Source organism: Lactuca sativa, chromosome 2 (genome assembly GCF_002870075.4).
Source record: "Lactuca sativa cultivar Salinas chromosome 2, Lsat_Salinas_v11, whole genome shotgun sequence".
In the NCBI taxonomy this organism is placed as follows: domain Eukaryota; kingdom Viridiplantae; phylum Streptophyta; class Magnoliopsida; order Asterales; family Asteraceae; genus Lactuca; species Lactuca sativa.
In genome coordinates, this window is record NC_056624.2 from 219,555,629 (window position 1) to 219,578,408 (window position 22,780).

Consider the following 22,780-nt stretch of genomic DNA (forward strand, 5'->3'; position numbering starts at 1 on the left):
AGTTTCAAAGGCAAAGTGGCAAAACTTTTGTGGGATGCTAGATTGAATAAGTACGGTCAAACTGGTTTCGACAACGTGTCGATGTCGTAGTTCTACAAAATTGTTTTATTCACTTGTATGTAGACAAGAAAGTCTATGAATAATACTGAGGGGAGAAAAGAATTGGGAGAGATTGCGGAACTCAACGCCCCAATCAGTTTGAACGATTTTGAGTTTTGTTTGAAATTGTCTTTCAGCCATGAGAAGAAAGCTTTTAAAGGTTGGGAAAACATCAGATTTTAATTTGAGAGGAAAGAATCACAAAAGCTAGAGTAATGATCAACACAAAGAAAAAAAAAGTATGGCCATAAAAGGAAGTAACGGGTGCTGGACCCCACACATCACAAAATACAAGATCTAAGATATGAAAACTTTTGTAAGAAGGTGGTAAGTGTAGCTTAGACGATTTTCCAATCAAACACGAGTCACAAACAGAAGGAGAACATTTATTTGACAAAGGTAACTGATATTTAGATAACATAGACTATAAAAGCTGATGTCCAAGCCGCTGATGCCAAATCTGGGAGGAAGCACGAACAACAGAAAACACAATCTTAGGAAGTGGTTGAATATGAAGTAGACAGACCGAGTAAGTCCCACCATTACTTAGACCAGTGATGAGGATAATGTGGGTAGTCGAGTCCTTGACAGCAAAAGAAGAAGCATGAAATTTAAAATAAACATGGTTGTCAAGACAAATTTTTTGAACAGAAAGAAGATTGTGTTTTATATCAAGAACATGAAGGATTTGTTTTAAAGATAAAGATTTGTTAGGTGAGTAAAGTTTTGAGGAACCAACATGAAGGATGGGTAGACCCTTACCATTGTCAACATGGAGATCGTCTCCGCCATAATAGGGCTCGATTTTGTCAAAGCTATGTAAGTCATGTATAACATGTTGACTAGATCCTGTGTAGGTCAGCCATTAGGTAGACGCTTGGGAGGTGTGATCTATATAGTATAGTTGGCTGAAGGTGGTGGCCTCTAGCAGGATTGACGACTTTAGAAAGTGTGGCTTCTCTTGTGGGCAAAGGATTTTGATTTAGGGTTAGGGTGATTAAGCGGCTCTAATACCATATAAATATATGTGGAGCCCAATATTGTCTCTCCAAAAGAGCCTTGTGGAGAGAATATGGTCTCCAACATATATAGCCACATATATTATTGTGTTGCACCGATGTGAGATACACTAACACTCCCCTTAGAGTCGGAGGCTCGATGACGAAAGACACAGATGTGCTAAGTCACGGGGGTGCGAGACGCCGACTCTAATACCAAGTAAAACTTGATAATTGTATTAAGGATTGATCACATACATATGACATAAATATATAATAGATACATTTACACTCTACACCCTATATTATTATAGTCTAATATCAACAAACAACACATAACTACTAAACATTGTTTCGACTTGGAATTACAACAATGATATGGCGTTTTGACAGAATTAGCAACACAATTAATATTGTTGATGGGATGAACTAATAATGCAATAAAGTACATGTACTTGTACAAGAGTAAAACTGCCAAAGATGACAAATGAGAAGCAAGCTACACAGAGCACAATCAAGAACCTGCAAAACACCCTGGATGAGCATCAGTTTTTCTAAGATGACTTATACATATATACAATATAAATCTATCTATACAAATTTTAAACAAGATCAACTGCAGCCTGCAGCCTATATTATTAACATGTTGGTCAATGAATTTAAACATCAGGTTCAGTGTCTTGTTTCTTCATTCATCGAGGGCAATACTGACAGATAAGTTGACAAAATATTATTTTTTTAAGATAAAATCTATACGTGGGGCCACATTAATTAGGGGCATCTCTCCCCTCAGCTATACTACTGTACATCCGCCCCTATTTCTAGAATCTGGATCACATTTATTGCTGGATAACAAACAAGCTACAACACAATTATTTGACTACTACGTGACACAATCGATACACATAAATTATGTCCAGCATAGTCAACCATTTTGAAAAAAAAAAAAAAATCCCATACTTGATAATACAAACAATTATTTAATCCCATCCAACCTCTTTGCTACTGATTGACATAAATTATTGGTTTATAATGCGAATATTTTTATAAGCGCCAGCTTTCCATTCAAGTAAGATGCAAGCATAATATTATAAAATGCTATTTTTATTTATTTATTTTTTCTGAGTTCAATCTATTCAAAATACCACATCTATTTGTAGCAAGTGTAAAAGTTCTTAAAAATTCAATAAAAATGAGTAATTCAAAGTTGCTTCTCTCCTTTTTCCTTTTTCTTTTCTTTCCCTTTATCTGTTTTGCTTCTTCCTCTTCTTTCAATACCACCCCCAAATGCTCTCCTCAGCAGACCCTTGCGTTGCTTCTCTTTAAACAAAACCTTTCTTCAATGCATGCCCCGGATGATTTGGCATGTCGTCGTTTGCTTGGTTCTGATTATCATCCAATTATGATGAAGTGGAGCATGAATACTGATTGTTGCATGTGGGATGGTATCACATGCAACCACATCACTGGTGATGTTATTGGTATCGACCTCAGTTGTGGGATGCTACAAGGTATCATCCACCCTAACACCTCCCTCTTTGATCTTCCTCATCTCCAAAAACTAAACCTTGCTTACAATGATTTTACTGCTTCCCAACTTCCACCTGAAATTGGTAGGTTTTCCAATAGTCTCACACATCTAAATATCTCTTCATGTGGGCTTGTCGGCGATATTCCTGTGGAAATCTTGTTCCTTCCTAAATTGGTTTCTCTTGATCTCTCTTCAAACAATGGATTGAAAATGAATCCTTATGTTTTAAGGAATCTTTTGCGAAATTCCACTCATTTGAGAGAGGTTGTCATGGCTCATGTTGATATAGGTTGGGTTTTACCCACTTCTCTTAATATCTCTTCTTCTCTTAAATCGCTGGATCTTAGCTGGACTGGTTTGCAAGGGAAATTACCTGATAACATCTTCAATCTTCCCTATTTGGAAAAACTTGACTTGGCAAACAATTGGTACCTTACTGGTCCATTGCCCAATGTTAACAAGAGCATTAACATCCCTCTAAAGTATTTGGGCCTCTCATCCACCAATTTATCAGGAGATACATTAGACTCAATCGGACATCTCACGTCCTTGAAATATTTGGATCTTTCTTCTTGTAGTTTGCTGGGGGCGTTTCCCAAATCCATATTTAACCTTACACATCTTACCACTCTTAATGTAGAAGGTAACATGCTTAATGGAACGTTGCCTTCTTCGTTGTTTACTCTTCCCTTAATAGAAGACGTTGTTCTTGGTTTTAACTTGTTTAGTGGAGGCTTACCATCAGAGTTGTTCAAGTGTCGGTCATTAAAACAGTTAATCCTTCGTGCGAACCAATTAGATAGCGAGATTAATCAAGCCTCCACTCCTTTGTTATTCATCCAACTCATCAACCTCAGTCTCCTTGACCTTCAATCGAATAATTTCAAAGGTGTATGGAATTTCGAAACCTTGTTATCAAGCCTACCAAACCTTACAGGACTCGATCTCTCCTATAGTGGCTTAACTGTTCTCAGCGACGATTCCCCTACCTATGTCAACCCTAATTTCTGGTTTTTAAATTTAGCATCTTGCAACCTAAATGTGTTTCCAGAGTCCTTACGAGCTATGAAAAATCTTCAATATTTATTATTATATGGCAACAACATAGGGGGTCATATTCCTGATTGGGTAGGGGAGATAGGAGGAAATCAGTTGATTGCTGTGGATCTCTCAAATAACTCTATTACAAACTTGCCACAGTTTCAATGGGGTGGAGTAACTCAAATGTCCATCAAGTCCAACATGATTCAAGGACCATTCCCTCCATCAATTTGCAACATGAGAAATCTAGAATATCTTGATATGTCCAATAATAGATTTGATGGAGTGATTCCACAATGCTTTGGAAATATGAGCTCTCTTGGGATGATACATTTAGGGACCAATCTTTTTAATGGAACCATTCCAAATGTGTGCGCATATAATCGACAATTAAAGTGGCTTATTTTGAATGGAAATCAATTTGATGGAGAGGTTCCCATTTTTTTATCCAAATGTAGAGATTTGGAAATACTTGATTTGGGAAACAACCAGTTGTATGGCACATTTCCTGGCTGGTTAGGAGACCTTCCAGGGCTGCAGGTTCTTGTTCTTAAATCTAACAATTTTCATGGTCCTATTGAAACATCTTCTACAATTAAACCCCCATTTTCACTTCTACGAGTTCTCGACATATCTCATAACCAGTTTGCAGGACATCTTCCCGGGAAATATTTTCAATATTTCAATGCCATGAAGGATGCGGTACGGATGGGCTTGACACCAGAATATTTCGAATTCAATGGAAAGTATTACTCTATAGTAGTTGGGGTGAAAGGTCATCAACTTCCATTTCCACAGCTTTTGGTTGACTATACAATTCTTGATCTATCCAGTAACAAATTTGAAGGAGAGATTCCTGACATCATTGGCACTCTTAACTCACTTATAGTGCTCAACTTATCCCATAACAACCTCAATGGTGGAATCCCACATACTCTGGGTAGTCTCTTGGAGATTGAATCATTGGACCTATCATGGAACAAACTTACAGGAGAGATCCCTCAAAGTCTTGCAGACATCAATAATCTTGCAGTGTTAGACCTCTCACAAAATCATCTTGTGGGACGTATTCCACAAGGAACACAATTCAACACATTTGAAGGGAGGTCTTTCGAAGGGAATTTGGGATTGTGTGGGTTTCCGTTGACCAAGCATTGTGAGCATCCACGTTCCCCACAACATGAAGTTACTGATGGTGATGGAGATGAAGATGAGAGTGGGTTTACATGGAAAGTGGTGATGTTGGGATATGGATGTGGCACCCTACCTGGATTTGTTATAGCATATGTAATGTTGTCAACCGGAAAAGCAAAGTGGTTAAATGCAATATTCGATGCAGCAGAGCATATGATCCAGACAAGGAAAAACAAAATAAGAAGAAGATACATATTTATTGGGAAGTAAACTAGTTTCTGTATGGTATGTGCTTCACATGTTTTCCTGACCTGAATATGATACACACCTTCTTCTTTTTTTTTTTTTTTCAAAGATAAATTTATTTATTCTTAGTTATGTTTGTTTTTAGTGTTTTTCGAATTTGGATTATTTTGTATATATTTATTACTTAAGTTAGTTGGTAGGTGGGTGAACATGTTTTAATGCATGTAGAATCTTAATTAATAGCAGTTAGAGTATATACTTTTGTTATTTTGATTGCTTTAATGTTATTAAATCTTACTCGGGAAATCTCCAAAAAAGTCCTAATATTTTGGGCCAATTTACGGTTTAATCCTAAATTAATTTTTGGGCTAGTATCTCGTCTTTTTCATTAATTGATCAAAATTTTGGGTTTTTTTTTTCATTATTTTTTACCAATAACTAAAATATTTGGATTTTTTTTGAATATTACATTTAAACTAATGTACATTATATGATATAAGTTAATACGTACCATTCTCCATCTTCTTTCTTGCACTCTTTCTAAGTTCACGGTGTGTTTTTGTCGCCGTCGTCGAACTCAACAACAAAAGCTCACTCACAAGCATCGCTAACTCCATCGATTTTCCAAAATCATCCATCGATGGAGTTAATGATGCTTGTGAGTGAGCTTTTTGTTGTTGGGTTCGACGACGACAACGAAAACACACGGCGAGACTAGAAAGAGCGCAAGAAAGAAGACGGGGAATGATACATATTAACTTAGATCATATAATATACATTAGTTTAAAGGTACTGTTCAGAAAAGTCCTAATTTTTTGGTTATTGATATAAAATAATGAAAAAACCCTAAAATTTTAATCAATTGTGTTTTGGGGTTTAAGTATTGAATTTAAGGGTTTATTGAGAATAAAGATGTAGGAGATCAAGAAGATAGGGGCAAAATGACGATTTGTATATATTTAATGTTTGGCTAAAAGCATGACAAAAGTTAACATTTCAGGTATAATGTTAATAGTTCTTTTCCTGGACCATATCTATTAAAATCAACAAACCACAGGGACAAAAAATTGTACTTTAATTATAAATTGTAGTTGAAAAGTCCACACAAGTAGTCAACAATTAAATCATAGTTAATGATTGAGTCATATCCGAGTCGAACTGCCTCTCATTGAAATTATGTTGTTTGATTACGTATCTGACTGGCTGTGTTGATTACTGAAAACGACCATTTTAGCATTATGTTCTGTTTTGTGACAAATAAAATATATATGTTTGATAAAATATCTAAATATATAGTTATACAAAAATCCAAATGAATAAATATTGCGGGAAAATGATTTAAAGACCCAACAAAGTTTTGAAACCATTCAAAAAACCTCAATCATGTTTTGTCTGTTCAAGAAAACCCAATGAATTTAACATTTTGTCTAAAAAGTCCAACAAAGTTCCAAACCGTTCAAAAAAATCCCAGTTTTGTTTTGTTTAAGTTTGTTGGGGTTTTTTTGAACAGTCAAAACATGATTGGGGTTTTTTAAACGTTTTGGAAATTTCATTGGTCTAACACGTCATTTTCCCGATACGGTAATAAGCCACGTCATCTGTTTCTCTTATTTGACTTTCAGGAAAGTGTAACTTAGTAAAATGTTAAGTTTGTTGGGTTTTTTTGAACAAACAAAACATGATTGAGATTTTTTGAACAGTTTGAAAACTTCGTTGGGCTTTTAAGTCATTTTCCCTAAATATTGCAAACTTCGTTGGGCTTTTACGTATGACTGAGGTATCGTATTATCATAGAATCATTTAATTAAAGTTAGGGATATTTTGGTAATTCTCTATGTACCGCCAAAAATTAATTATCTCTAAGTTCAAACGTCAATAAAGACAATAATAGCTATCAAAGGTGTCGGATAGCAACTCCAAACATATACTTTTTATACTAGAATTGAGTATATATACTTGAGCATGTTCAAATGTTTATAGCAGATTAAAGAGGATGAGTAATTCAAAGGTGCTTCTCTTCTTCTCCCTTTTCTTTTTCTTCATCTTTGTTGCTTCTTCCTCTTCTTTCAATGCCACCACTCACAAATGCTCTCCTCAACAGACCCTTGATTTGCTTCTCTTTAAACAAAACCTTTCCTCCATCAATTTCTCATTCGGTTACCCCCCATATTATTCCCCATGCCAAGATTGGCTTGGTTCTCATTATTATTATCCAATCATGATGAACTGGAACAAGAATACAGATTGTTGCAAGTGGAATGGTGTCACTTGTAACCACTTCACGGGTGATGTTATAAGCATTGACTTGAGTTGTGGAATGCTACAAGGTAGCATCCACCCTAACACCACCCTCTTTCGCCTTCCTCATCTCCAAACACTTAACCTTGCTTACAATGATCTTACTGATTCCCAACTTCCACATGACTTTTCTAATAGTCTCACACATCTCAACATCTCTCGATGTAGGTTTATAGGTGAAATCTCTTCGGAAATCTCATTTCCTCCTAATTTGATCTCTCTGGGAATAATGGATTGCAAATGCAACCTTATGTTTTGAAGAGTATGCTGCGAAATTCTACTCATTTGAGAGAGCTCTTGATTTCTGAACTTAATATTTTAGGTTGGGTTTTACCCACTTATCTTGATCTCAGTTCTTCTCTAAAATCACTCGATCTTAGCTACACTGGTTTGCAAGGGAAGTTACCTGATAACATCTTGAATCTTCAATATTTAGAGAAACTTCACTTGAGAGGCAATTCGTTTGTCACTGGTCCAATACCCAAAGTCAACATGAGCATTAACGTCCCTCTCAAGTGGTTACATCTCTCCTTCACCAACTTATCAGGAGAGATACCTGACTCGATTGGTCATCTCAAATCTTTGAGCCACTTGGGTCTCTCTTCATGTGGTTTAGTGGGGTCCCTTCCTAAATCTCTTGTTAACCTTAAGAATCTTACTACTCTTAATGTAGAAGGTAACATGCTTAAAGGAACGTTGCCTTCTTTATTGTTTACTCTTCCATTGCTAGAAAACCTTTATCTTGGTAATAACATCTTTACTGGAGGATTGGCATCAGAGTTGTTCAACTGTCGATCATTAAAGAGATTATCCCTTGACAACAATCAGTTGGAAGGGGAGATTAATGGAGGCTCCACATCACCATCAATTATCCAACTCGTCAACCTCACTCACCTTGGCCTTTCATCAAATAATTTCACAGGTTTGTGGGAGCTTGAAGTATTGCTATCAAGCCTACCAAACCTTCAATTGCTTATGCTATCTGATAGTGGCTTATCTGTTGTCTCCGACAATTCTTCCAGCTATGTCAACCCTGAATTCTCCTTCTTAGGTTTGGCATCTTGCAGATTAAATTTGTTTCCAGAGTCCTTACGAGCCATGAAAAATCTTTCATTTTTAGATTTATCAAATAATAGCATACATGCCACATTCCTCATTGGGCAGGGGAGATCGGAGGCGATTTGTTGGATTAGTTGGATCTCTCATATAACTCCATAACAGGCTTGCCACAATTTCAACAAGATGGAATAAATTATCTGTATCTGCAGTCCAACCAGATTCAAGGACCATTCCCTCCATCAATTTGCAACCTGATAAATCTAATTTTGTCTGGATATATCCAATAATAGCTTTAGTGGTGTGATTCCACAATGCTTGGGAGATATCAGCTTCTCTCTAGAGTATTTGAATCTCAAGTCCAATCTGATTCAAGGATTCTTCCCTCCATTAATTTGCAACCTCAGCGCTCTAACATTTCTGGATATGTCTGATAATAATTTTGGTGGAGTGATTCCACAATGCTTGGGAAATGTCATCTCCTCTCTTTTGATGGTAGATATGGGGAACAATCATTTCCATGGCACTATTCCAAATGTGTATGAAGAGTGTGGACAATTAGAGGGGCTTATTTTCAATGGAAATCAATTACAAGGAGAAATCCCACGTTCCTTGTCCAAATGCCAATACTTGAAGGTCTTAGATCTGGGGAACAACCAATTAAATGACACATTCCCCGAATGGTTAGGCGATCTCCCAATGCTGCAAGTTCTTGCCCTTAAATCAAACAAGTTACATGGTCTCATTGAAACCCCATCTACAATTAAAAGTGCATTTCCAAGCATGAGAGTTCTGGACTTATCTCATAATGAATTTGCAGGCCATCCTCCACGAGAGTATTTACGAAATTTCAATGCCATGAAGAACACGGTAATGAATAGCACAAAACCAAAATCTTTTCCAGTGGGTGGAAATTATTACTCCGTCAGTGTGGTGAAAGGCTTGGAGCAAGTGATTCCACAAATTTTGGTTGATTATGTAATTTTGGATCTATCGAACAATAAATTTGATGGGGAGATTCCGAGCGTAATCGGTTACCTTACTTCACTTAAGGTGCTTGACCTATCCCACAACAGCCTCACGGGTCGAATTCCATATGTTTTAGGGAATCTCTCGGAGATTGAATACTTAGATCTATCTTGGAACAAACTCAACGGAGAGATCCCTAGAAGCCTTGCAGAATTGAAATTTCTTAGATTCTTAAACCTCTCGCAAAACCATCTTATGGGACGTATTCCATCAGGAACACAATTCGGTACATTTACCAATTCATTTGGAGGGAATCCAGAACTCTGTGGTCTTCCGTTACCCAAAAAGTGTGGGCATCCAAATGAATAAAAAATTATCTTGTGATTGGTATCTAGTTTACGTGTTTTTCTATTTCTTGAGAATGCACCAAATGGTTTACTTGTTTTATGTATCCAATTTTCTATATATAGGCAACGAAACCCATCGGAGCACATAGAACTTTTATATTATGCAGTTATTGATTTGTAAGTGCCAAGATCATGGTGTATATGAAGTTTGTTTGGTTTTATGTTGAATTTACAATTAGGATTATATTTCTTAGAGATGTATTAAAGGTTTTATACATTAAGTGATAATAATAGTACTTATAGGATTTGATTCGAAGCGCCTATGGCCTAGCGTATTAGGACTTTTGGTAAGGCGCCCCTCAGCCAATTGGCACAAAATTTTAGATTAAAAAGTGCGTTATACAACTTGTGAAACATCAAGACCTCTAGTGATCATTAAGTCATAGTTCAGTGTGATGTAATTAAGCATAAAATAAGTTGTAAGACTTATTACATCCATTTGATATCATTTGGAAGAGTTATCAGTTATGGAAAGTTTGGGAGCATTTGGAACAAAGTATATTGCCTTAATAATTGAAAGAAGCAGATTGTGGGCTTACTACTGCTCGTGTACTTCCCACCACTGCTTGTGTACTAATTAGTCAAAGATTTCATGTTTTTTCTATAACTCATGCTTGGCTGATCTGTTTGACTTCAAACCAATTACATTGTTCTTCTAATGATCTCCCTAGTTATTTAAGTTAAGAGATGTGTTGTTGAGCTGAGTTTATTAAGAACTTAATGGAAGGCTTTAGTGATAAGTATAACTATCTATATAGGTGGACATTGAACAAATAACCATGGCCGATCCTAGGGATTTAAATATCCTCAAATGCACTGGACGAGCGAGAAAAAATGGTCTTTATCGTTATTATAAATTTTTTATTTTTATATAAATATACATACATATATAATATAATAAAAAAATTGGGTCCCAAAAAAAAATTAGGTCCTATACAGTTGTCCACTTTGCCCCTCCCTTAACACCCCATGCACATAACCAAACCATTATTGAGTTGAATTGTTAGTTCCACATGGTAATAAAGAGTACATATCCTTTAATAATATTATTACATTATCTATATTAAAATAATACTAGTATTTGTTATTAAGTTCTAATTAGTTTTGTGCTAGTGAAAATTTTCAACCGATTCCTGTGTTAGAAAAATATTCTAACACAGAGAAATGGTGTTGATTTTTTCATATGAGAAATGGAAATGATTTGTGTAATTTGTGTTAGTGAAAATAATCTATTTTTAATTATTTTTATTATATTAATTATATACCGGCGATCTGACTCCGCCACTGCCCCCTAAAATGTTGTGATCGCATTTGCTGCCGCTTCCCCCCTGTCTTTTGCCTCTCACACCCTGTTCCCGAGTTTCATTTAAAAGAAAGAAAAGAAAAGAAGATAAATATGGAGAGAAAAGAAAGGAAAGGAAAAGAAAATAAAGCGTGTTTTTCTATTTCCGAGTTCAAAGGAAAGGAAAATTTATTTTTCTTTGTGTTCCTGAGTTGGAAGGAAAAGAAATGAAAACTAAAAGTGGACAATTATACTCTTGTCAGAGAAGCAACGATTTTTTTCCTGTGATGTTGTACGTGAATATAGGGGGTAGTTTGGTAATCATAGGGATTTTTTTTATCAGTGATTCTCTTCTCTCCAAATCTCTTCGATTTGGGAGGAAGATTAGGAGAGAAAAGAATATTGTGATTTCTTTTCCTTTCTTACTAAATCACTTCAAAAAATAAACTCACGAACACTTTTGACTCATTCTTTCTCTCAAATTCTCTTCTTTCTCTCCGCTTCACTCATTAATTTCGACTCGGGAACAGAGTGTCACTCAGGGTTCGTTGCCTTCAGTATGTTCCCTTAATTAACGTCAATTTCTGGTTGATTTTCTCCCAAATGCGTGACTAAATCCTTGAAATTATATTTCTTATCTTGTTATGTTCGCTTTGACTTGTGTCAAACGTTCCTTTTCCTATGGTCAAATATAAGAATCTTTGAATCAATTTTGAAATTGTGTTTCTCCAACTAGTGTTGGTTCCTCGGTAGATCAATCGATCTCACCTGAGCCACGACTCAACCTTAGAAAATTGACAGATTAAACCTGTAAGTTTATATCCACGCAGTGTGAACTTTGTTATTGAACATATTGTGATTCGGTGTCAATAGGTTTGACTTCAAAAGATCAAAAATTGTAACTTCAATTTAGTTTGATCTTACCTTGTGCTTCACATTTCAGTTCCTACCAGGTTACTTCAGTTCTTGGCCTAAACCATCATCATCACTTTATGGGCATACATTATGTGTTACTTACTTGTCTATTCTTGATCATGGAAGACAATTTATGAGCATGTTTAAGACCAATTATGTTGCACATGTTTTTGACTCTGTACTTCCCATGTCCATGTCCTGCTTAAGAAGTTCTGATTTTGTGCCATCATTGTATTATGTATATATGTCATGCCACTTCAATCAACATGATGCATATACATTTTATTTTTCTTGTTCATAAGTTTATACTTTCTTGGACCAAGACCATTGCTACAAAGTAATATCATTCATTCACATGCACCATTGAATCAGAAAACAGATGAGAACTTTTTGCAGAAACCCTGTAGGTACCTTCTCCTCCAAATCTGAAACATTTTTGGCCCTAAAAAAATATAAAAAATTGTTTTTACACCTTATTAAATGTGTGCCTCTACATTTGAACTATGCATCACTTTTTTTCATGTTACCTGTGTGCATGGCTGTGTGCATTTATGCATGCTCTTCTGATATATAGGAAGTTGTGCATTTTTTAAAGTTTAGTATTGATTAAGTAATAATGATGTGATTTTGTTCAGTCAAGTAGGAGTTGAAAATTTTACACAATTAGATAACATAACTTATTTGAAGGCCTACCACATGCCAAATGCTAAATGCCAAATAGCCAAAATATGTTCAATCTATCATCCCTCTCCCTTTTATTATCTATAGATTTTGCTCCAGATTTTCCTCTCCATCTAGTCTCTTCATAATTTTTGTCCACATTTCGAATCCAAATATAGTTCAAAACATGCTATAAACTGATGACCTAGAAACCCATTAAGCCTCAAATCAAACAACTTAGGGGATCAAGTAAGCTATTAAAACATCTCAAAACTAAAATTAAAAAACATATTAGGAGAAATAAAGAACTAAAACATGGTAATCAAGGAGTGCTACTCCTATGGAGTTGCGAACAAAAAAAGAAAAAACAGAGGTATAATTTTACAATTCATAAATAACTTGTATAGCCCAATTCGATCGGCCATTCAGAATTAAATGTACTTGTGGCTTGTGCAGATCGGTTCGCCGAAAAAGTTTATACGAATGTATAACTAAAGATCTCACCTATAAAAATAAAAACCTAGGGAAACCTAAAATCAACATGAAAGTATTATTATATATATATGTAAAGACTTAATTCCTAATTAACTTCTTCTGGAAGAAGTTTCATCAACTGATCTTTTTATCGATAAGTTAATTAGAAGTTGGAGATTTTTCACAATTAGAGAGAATTATAAATATTGAGGACCCCATTCAGAAGACCTGAACAACTCATACCTTATGTTTAGAAAATGAATTAGACTACAAACTATTGGATGTTGACTAGACCTTAAGCTCTCTAATTAACAACTCCAAGCAAATAATTGTAGTATAAGTTTATATATATATATATATATATATATATATATATATATATATATATATATATATATATATATATATATATATATATATATATATATATATATATATATATATGTGGGTATGTGTAAAAGTTTATAACAAATTAAAGAGGATGAGTAATTCAACGATGCTTCTCTTCTTTTCCTTCTTCTTTTTCCTCGTCTCTATTTCTTCTTCCTCTTCTTTCAATGACACTCACAAATGCTCTCCTCAACAAGCCCTTGATTTACTTCTCTTTAAACAAAACCTTTCACCCATCAAATTTTCATACGATTATACCCAATGTGAATATTGGCTTGGCTCTGAGTACTATCCAATTATGATGAACTGGAACAAGAATACAGACTGTTGTAAGTGGAATGGTGTGACTTGCAACCACTTCACGGGTGATGTTATTGGTATCGACCTAAGTTGTGGTATGCTACGAGGTGCCATCCACCCTAACTCCACCCTCTTTCGCCTTCCTCATCTACAAACACTCAACCTTGCTTACAATGATCTTACTGATTCTCAACTTCCACATGACTTTTCTAATAGTTTCACACATCTCAACATCTCTGGATGTAGGTTAGCTGGCCAAATTTCTAGGGAAATCTTAGTTCTTTCTAGATTGGTTTCTCTTGATGTCTCTTATAATTATAGATTGCAAATGCAACCTTACGTTTTGATGAGTCTGCTGCGAAATTCTACTCATTTGAGAGAGCTCTTGATTCCCGGAGTTCAGATACGTTGTGTTTTACCTACTTATCTTAATATCTCCTCTTCTCTACGATCACTCCATCTTAGCTATACTGGTTTGAAAGGGAAACTATCTAATAACATATTTAATCTTCGATATTTAGAAGAACTTGAATTGTCTGGCAATTACTTAATTGGTCCATTGCCCAAAGTTAACACGAGCACTAACATCCCTCTCAAGTGTTTAGATCTCTCCTTCAACAACTTCTCAGGAGAAACACTCGACTCGATTGTCCATCTCACCTCCTTGAACTACTTGGATCTGTCTTCTTGTGGTTTGGTGGGGTCCCTTCCCAAACCCCTAGTTAAATTTAGGCACCTTAAAACGTTTGATCTATCACTTAACATGTTTAGTGGAGGCTTACCATCAGATTTCTTCGGTTGTCGATCATTAAAGATATTATCCCCTGAGAGCAATCAATCTGATGGAGAGATTAATCAAGGCTCCACCACAGCATCATGTGTCCAATTCATTAACCTCACACGCCTTGACCTTTCATGGAATAATTTCACAGGTGTATGGGATTTCGATGCATTGTTATCAAACCTACCAAACCTTCAATCACTTGATCTCTCTTATAGTGGCTTATCTGTTGTCTCCAACAATTCCTTCAGCTATGCCAATCCTGATTTTTTGAGCTTAGGTTTGGCCTCTTGCAAGTTAAATATGTTTCCGGAGTCTTTACAAGCCATGAAAATCCTTACATTTTTAGATCTATCAAATAACGATATACATGGCCCCATTCCTGATTGGGCAGGGGAGATAGGAGCAAATAGGCTGTACTACTTGAATCTCTCACATAACTCAATATCAGGCTTGCCACAATTTCAATGGGATGTAATGGAAGATTTGTATTTGCAATCCAACCAGATCCAAGGAGCATTCCCTCCATCAATTTGCAACATGAGAAATCTATATGATTTGGATATATCCAACAATAGCTTTAGTGGAGTGATTCCACAATGCTTGGGAAACATCAACTCTTCTCTAGAGTATTTGAATGTAAAGTCCAACCAGATTGAAGGACCATTCCCTTCATCAATTTGCAACCTGAGACATCTATATTTTCTGGATATGTCGAATAATAGTTTTGATGGAGTGATCCCACAATGCTTGGGAAATATTATCCCCTCTCTTTCGATGGTAGATATTGGGAACAATCATTTTCATGGCAGCATCCCTGATGTGTACAAGGATTGTGAACAATTAGAGGGACTGAATTTGAATGGAAATCAATTACAGGGAAAGGTCCCAAGTTCCTTGTCCAATTGTCAGTCCTTGATTGTACTAGATTTGGGAAACAACCGGTTAAATGGCAAATTCCCTGGATGGTTAGGCGATCTTCCAAAGCTGCAGGTTCTCATCCTCAAAGCAAACAAGTTGCATGGTGTCATTGAAACCTCTTCTACAAATAGAAGTGTATTTCTAAGTATGAGAGTCCTCGATTTATCTCATAATAGGTTTGTAGGCCATCTCCCACGAAAGTATTTGCAAAATTTTAGTGCCATGAAGAACGTGGTAAAGAATAGCACTAAACCAAAATATTTATCTGCATATGGAAAATATTACTCTGTCACTACCACGGTGAAAGGCGTGGAACAAGAGTTTCCACAAATTTTGGTTGACTATGTAATTGTTGATCTATCAAACAACAAATTTGAAGGGGAGATCCCGGGAGTCATTGGTTCTCTTTCTTCACTCATAGTGCTTGACCTATCCCACAACCGTCTCATAGGTCAGATTCCATCTGTTTTAGGGAATCTTTCACAGATTGAATCCTTGGACCTATCTTGGAACCAACTCACAGGAGAGATCCCCCAAAGCTTTGCAGACTTGTATTTTCTTGGATTCTTAAATCTCTCTGAAAACCATCTTAAGGGACGTATACCAGAAGGAACACAACTTAGTACATTTGAGGCTTCATTCGGTGGGAATCCTGAACTGTGTGGTCTTCCGTTAGCCAAAAAGTGTGTGCATCCACTTGAAACACAACTTGAAGCTGATGAAGATATGGAGAGCGGATTTACATGGAGAGTGGTGATGATGGGGTACGGGTGTGGGACCACACTTGGATTAGTCATGGGTTATGTCATGTTGTCTACCGGACGACCAAAATGGTTCAATGCGATTGTTGATGCAGGAGAGCACATGATCCACACAAGGAAAAACACGAGAAGATTTGTATATATTGGAAAATGAACTTGGCTTTTGAACAATATGTATGTATTTTACATGTTTTTTCGTTTCTTTAAAATGTGCTTACTGTGTTTTATTTCCCCGATACATGTAGAGAACTTGTGGGTGCACTTGGAACTTTTGGATTATGCAGCCGTTGATTTGTAGGTGTTTGAATTTTGGGTTTACTTTTTATTGTCCTTTTTCTTTCTATAATTTCTTTGTTCAAATTTTTTCCAACGCCATTAGTATTAAGGGAATCTTGGTTTGTGGATTTCTTGGAGCGTTAAGGTTGTAATCATATCTTAAAGGTGAATTGACTAGGTATATCGTATTATCATGTGAGGTGTTGATTTGGAAAATTAGTTGTAGTAACCATCGATCGTAATTAATTTGAAAGGGCGACAATCTTTGTGTGTGATTTAGAGATTTGGTGTTGTACAATCAGGCTCTATTTTGTTGCACTCTCCCAGTTACTTTTTGCTTATCAGTCGTCTTCTTATTTTGTTCAACATCGTTGTTTCCTGATGCAGTCATCTAGCAGTATGCTTTTTGTAGGTTTAGATTTACTAATTAGAGCATGTAATGATGACATTTATTCCGTTTGTTACTTCTTTTTATGGTTGGTGAAGGAAGTTTTATGTTGTTTTCTTGATTGGTTGTACGGAACTTGCGAATCAAAGGTCATAGCCCATGATGCCATCTTTGGTCTTTTATGTGGAACAGTATTAGTCATCATCCATTCCACACCTCATGACCTTCCTTAATGTGATAGAACTAATTGTGTTTGGTTGACAAAATCAAATGAATTCCATTAAATTTTGCATTCTACTGAGATTCTTTGGTTAAGGATATGTTTGATTAAAAAGACAAAAATGCCCTCCACCTTTTTTTTTTTTTTTTTTTTTTTTTTTTTTTTTTTTTTAATTTTAGACATGATTTATAAAATCATAACAAAATATCATCATCTCTCCCACACACCCACCACCCTCGATATTAGTTTGTATACAACATATTATTAACATATATAATATGATATTGGGTTGCATATTTTAACTTATTTGTTAATCTATAATCTATTTGTCACTGTAACACCTGGATTCCCAGGTATGATGTTTTGTTCTTTTATTTTTGGGAGTTGGGGGGGGGGGGGGGAGACTCGGCGAGTTGGCGTCTAAACTCGCCGAGTATGGTCGCAGATTTGTACGCGAGTTCACAGCTGGACTCAGCGAGTTCACGTGTGGACTCGGCGAGTCCACGCTGTTTAATGAAACCCTAATTTCCAGGGTTTGAGACCTATTGAAAGGGTCTTAGGGCCGTCATTTGCGGCCACCAACCCCCAGAGAGAAACCCTAAAGAGATCTAGAGCGTTTGTGAGGAAGGAGAGGCCAATCTTGAACTTTTGTGGGTGTTTTTGCAAGAAGGAAGTGTTCAAGGCAAGAGGAGGCTGAAGGAGGTGCGATTTTGGTGGTTTTTGAGCTCATAGAGATTGTATTGAGGTATTATTCTCGCACCTTTTTCAGTTTTGGTGTTGATTCTTAGTGTTAGGGTTTTCTAACCCTTTTTGAGGTTGATTAAGTGGTGTATTTGGTCCCTTCTCGAGTTTGTGTTCCGGATCTGGACCCAAAGAGGTCCAGAGACCTTAACCCTTGGAGCTTTATGAGTCATTTTGGGAGCCATGAGCTTGGAATGTCATTTTTGGGGCTAAATTACCATTTTGGACCATTTAGATATTATATGTGTGTCAAGGTCCGAACTTTACGTGATTATCATGCTTGGGGAGGCCAGATCTATGATTGTATGGAACAGATCCGACCTCAGAAGTTGTTTTGAGTTTGTGCATGGCATGAACTCGCCGAGTCCGAAGAACAGACACGACGAGTAGTATAAAGGTTGTTCGTTAATCACTCAGTGAGTGGACTTGTCGAGTTGGGGGAATGACTCGGTGAGTCAGGGAGAGTGAGGGTCTGAGTTCAAGTTGGAACTCGCCGAGTTGAGTCGGGGTGGCCCCGCGATTCATGCCAGGTGGAACTCGTCGAGTCAAGGTTAGTACTCGACGTGCCAAGAGAGGATCTAAGAGAGTTAGTGGACACATGTAGACTCGCCGAGTCGCCCTAGTGCACTCGATGAGTCGGGTCAAAATTTGACCGTTGACCTTGCTGACTTTTAGGGTTGAGTACAGTTGTATTTATGAGAGTATTACTTTATGTGATTAGGCAGAGGCTAGATCACACTTCTTCCGAGTCAGATATTTACCGAGACATTGAGGTGAGTCTTCTCACTATACGTTACCTAGAGTGGTACTATGTGATGATCAGAGGGTCTTATGTGTTATGTATGAGATTATGTGCTATGTGATATTTGTATGTTGTATGATGATATAGACCGGACCGGAGGGTCCAACGAGCTATGACCGGACCAGAGGGTCCAACGAGCCACGGGACTGGAGGGTCCCGCTGAGACACATCGACCGGAGGGTCGTATTATAGCCTCGAGTGGCGTATGTGCTGTATGTGGTATTTTGGGGAACTCACTAAGCATTTATGCTTACAGTTGTTGTGTTATGTGTTTCAGGTACTAGTGATGAGCGCGGGAAGGCGCCGGCATGATTCGTGCACACACACATTGGAGTTTTGGTAGAGATTCTGGGAGATGTTTTGTGACAATAATATTTGATACAATGTGTTTGACATTATTTTATGAATGAATGAATGTTTTAAAACGAAAAATTATTTTGAAAATTTACGTTGTTACAAGTTGGTATCAGAGCCTTGGTTTGAGGGATTCGGATGCATCTTCGAGCGTATCTGAACTCAAACTGAGGATTTGAGGAAAAATCTTGATAATGAATTAAATCTTTCGAAAAGAGTAAAAAGAGTTTTGAGACAAACAGAGCAGAGCCGTGTGTACGATCAGTCAGCGCCCGAACGGTGAATCCCCAAAAGTACCCTTACATTATGTGTTATGAGATATCTTATGTTATGCATGCTAGAGTAGGCTAGGTATACATATTAGGACTAGAGTGGCCTGATTTGTGATGCCTTAGCCTAGGAGATCTCTGCTACTGAGATGCTTTGAGAGTAGAGTACTTGTAATCCAAGATCCAAGGAGGAGGACTTGGAGTGAATACTGATGCGGTGTGGTCAGTAGTATTGGGCCCGTACTACTGGAGACACCGGATCAGTGGGCATTCCAAGTAAGAATCTTTTGGACGACGGAGGACAAGTAGGATTGCGTCATCGAGTATGTGTATACTCGATCGAGTCTCTGATATTTTTTGTTGTATTTCAGAAGCATCATGGTTGGGACTCGACACACACCTGAGAGCAGTGGTGTCAGCGACGAGGAGATCCATCGATTGATTCATGAGGAGGTTGTTGCTGCCATCCGGGCTGAGATTCCCGAGATGTTTGGGGACATCAAGACCACGTTGATTGAGACTTTTGATGAGCGGTACGCAGTATTGGCTGAGGCTGCTGCAGCTGCAGCTACTGCTACTGCCAGACCTCAGGGAGGTGACTCGTTGTTGTTCTGGGAGTTCAGCAACACGAAGCCACCAGAGTTCGACGGGACGCAGGACTCGATTGCCGCTATGAGGTGGATCTCTAACATCGAGGGATGTTTCTATACGTGTTCTTGTCCAGAGCACTTGAGGGTTCGGTTCGCCTTGAATCAGCTCTGCCTGGGAGCAAAGGATTGGTGGAAGTTCGGGACGGCGAACTTCACTTTGGCTGAGATTTCCGAGGTGACCTGGGAGAGGTTCACTGCTATGTTCAGAGAGGAGTATGTTCCCCCGGTGGAGAGGGAACAGTTGATTCAGGAGTTCTTGACCCTCAAGCAGGGTACTGATTCTGTGGCAGTCATCACCAGGAAGTTTCATAAGAGGGCGATGTTTTGCCCTGAGAAGGTGTCGTCTGAGTAGGCTCGTATGAGTCGTTATCTGAGTGTGCTGAGGAGAGATATTCGGGAGTTCGTGGCGAACTCGACTTACCGAACATTTGTTGAGCTCCTGGAAAATGTCCGGAAGAGGGAGATCGAGTTGGAGACTCAGGCCAGGGAGGAGGCCGAGTCTCAGAGGATGGATCGGCGGTCGGCTCAGTCTCAGCTAGTAGCCAAGCGGGCTAGACCCGCTGATTCGAGATCTGGGGGCGCGAAAGGGCCGCACTTGTGGGAAGTGCGGTAAGAGGCACGAGGGGTCGTGCAGGGCCGGGGTGTGCTACAAGTGTGGGTAGGAGGGGCATATTGCGAGGGATTGCCCCCAAGGGATTTTCGGTTTGCTTTCATTGCAACCAGACCGGCCATCGGAAGGCCGAGTGTCCGCAGCTTCTTCAGGGATCTGCGCCTGCTGCTAGGGCTACTGAGGTTTGGCCAGTGAAGGCCGAGGCCCCAAAGGCTCGTGGGAGAGCATTTCAGTTGACCGCGGAGGAGGTCCGCGCGGTGCCCGATGTTGTGGCTGGTATGTATTCTCTTTTCACCTTTTATTCGAGTTGAGTTTTTATGCTTATATGATGTTATGCGTAGGTACTTTTCTTATGAGTTCGGTGCCTGCGTTGGTATTATTTGACTCGGGTGTGAGTCGGTCGTTTGTTTCCGTAGCATTTAGTCAGCATATTAGTGTCCGTCCAGAGGCGTTGGATTGGCCTCTGCGAGTTTCCATAGCTGACGAGCGAGCAGTGTATGCTTCGGATGTGTCCTTGAGATCTTCGGTGTGGAGTTCCTAATAGATCTGGTTCCGATCGCGATGGGGGGACGTCTGTGTTATAGTGGGTATGGATTGGATGAGCCAAGATGGAGCTTTGATAGACTGCGAGCGTCAATTGGTGACGATTCGAGACCCTAGTGGGGGAGTTCTTACGGTGTACGGCGAGGGTACACGTACGGGGTCAACATTTTGTTCGGCCGCCAGAGCGAGACAGAGTCTACAGCAGGTCTGTAGGGGATTTGTGGCATATGTGATGGATGCGAGGGTTGATTCAGTGAGACTGAAGTCGGTTGATGAGGTTCCAATAGTGCGTGAGTTCCCGGATGTGTTTCCAGAGGAGTTGCCAGGTGTGCCTCCGGAGAGGCAGGTAGAGTTTGGTATTGAATTGGTTCCGGGAGCTACGCCTATCACCAAGGCGCCTTATCGCCTTGCGCCTCCAGAGATGCAGGAGTTATCCTCGCAGCTCCAGGAGCTGCTGGAAAGGGATTTATCAGGCCGAGTAGTTCGCCATGGGGGGTGCCTATTCTTTTTGTCAAGAAGAAGGATGGTTCACACCGTATGTGTATTGATTATCGTGAGTTAAATAAGCTAACGATTAAGAACAGTTACCCTTTTCCGAGGATCGATGATTTGTTCGATCAATTGTAGTGAGCATCTTGGTTCTCTAAGATCGATTTGAGGTCTGGTTATCATCAGGTGAGGGTGCGGGAGGAGGATGTCCAGAAGACAGCATTCCGGACTCGTTATGGGCATTACGAGTTCGTGGTAATGCCTTTCGGTCTCACCAACGCACCGGCGGTGTTCATGGATCTCATGAACAGGGTGTGCAGACCGATGTTGGATCGCTCAGTGATCGTGTTCATCGACGACATATTGGTGTATTCGAGATCCCGAGAGCAGCATGAGGAACATTTAAGGGAGATCCTTGGAGTTCTGAGACCGGAGAGGCTTTATGCCAAGTTCTCCAAGTGTGAGTTCTGGCTACGAGAGGTTCAGTTTCTGGGACACCTCGTTAACCAGAATGGGATATTGGTCGATTCGGCCAAGATCGAGACGGTTATGAGGTGGGAGGTGTCGAGATCACCTACCGAGATCAGGAGTTTTCTGGGTTTGGCCGGCTATTATCGGAGATTTATTAAGGATTTCTCCAAGATCGCCGTGCTACTCACCAAGTTGACCCGGAAGGGTGTTGCTTTTTCTTGGGGTCCGGAGCAGCAGACCTCGTTCGAGACACTTCGCCAGATAATATGCGAAGCCCCAGTGTTAGCCCTTCTGGAAGAGATGGAAGATTTCGTGGTATTTTGTGATGCATCGATATCCGGATTGGGAGCGGTGCTTATGCAGAGGGGGCATGTAATTGCATATGCATCGAGACAGCTTAAGCCTCATGAGTCGAGATATCCCACTCATAATTTGGAGTTGGGAGTGGTAGTGTTCGCTCTCAAGATCTGGCGACATTATCTGTATGGGGTTCGGTGTACGATATACACGGGCCACAAGAGCTTGAAATATTTGATGGACCAGCCCAACCTGAATATGTGCCAGAGGAGGTGGTTGGACGTGGTCAAGGATTATGCTTGTGAGATCCTGTTCCACCTGGGCAAGGCTAATGTTGTAGCCGATGCATTAAGTCGTAGGGTGGAGGGCGCCCCATTTCGAGACGTCTGTTTGAGGTTGACAGTGAT

At 38.8% G+C, this 22,780-nt stretch overlaps 3 protein-coding genes across 3 annotated transcripts; all 3 read left to right on the plus strand.

Moving 5' to 3' along the window:
* The first annotated feature begins 2,289 nt into the window (after positions 1-2,289).
* On the plus strand, positions 2,290-5,073 carry LOC111901288 (receptor-like protein Cf-9 homolog). Its single transcript, XM_023897141.3, has one exon. The coding sequence runs from the start codon at positions 2,290-2,292 to the stop codon at positions 5,071-5,073; it is 2,784 nt and encodes a 927-aa protein (XP_023752909.3).
* A 1,969-nt stretch (positions 5,074-7,042) lies between these two features.
* On the plus strand, positions 7,043-9,741 carry LOC111901350 (receptor-like protein 9DC3). The gene is made up of 3 exons (XM_023897207.2): positions 7,043-7,511; positions 7,670-8,423; positions 8,697-9,741. The coding sequence occupies exons 1-3, from the start codon at positions 7,043-7,045 to the stop codon at positions 9,739-9,741; spliced, it is 2,268 nt and encodes a 755-aa protein (XP_023752975.2).
* Positions 9,742-13,798: 4,057 nt separating this feature from the next.
* On the plus strand, positions 13,799-16,417 carry LOC111901349 (receptor-like protein Cf-9 homolog). The gene has a single exon (XM_023897206.2). The coding sequence runs from the start codon at positions 13,799-13,801 to the stop codon at positions 16,415-16,417; it is 2,619 nt and encodes an 872-aa protein (XP_023752974.1).
* The last annotated feature ends 6,363 nt before the right edge of the window (positions 16,418-22,780 follow it).

Bases quoted from the DNA above. Each gene is read 5' to 3' on its own strand.
- LOC111901288 (XM_023897141.3), top strand. From the start codon at position 2,290: ATGAGTAATTCAAAGTTGCTTCTCTCCTTTTTCCTTTTTCTTTTCTTT.
- LOC111901350 (XM_023897207.2), top strand. From the start codon at position 7,043: ATGAGTAATTCAAAGGTGCTTCTCTTCTTCTCCCTTTTCTTTTTCTTC. The intron at 7,512-7,669 runs GTAGGTTTATAG...TTAATATTTTAG, and splicing joins ACATCTCAACATCTCTCGAT to GTTGGGTTTTACCCACTTAT. The intron at 8,424-8,696 runs GTTTCCAGAGTC...ATCCAATAATAG, and splicing joins GCATCTTGCAGATTAAATTT to CTTTAGTGGTGTGATTCCAC.
- LOC111901349 (XM_023897206.2), top strand. From the start codon at position 13,799: ATGATGAACTGGAACAAGAATACAGACTGTTGTAAGTGGAATGGTGTG.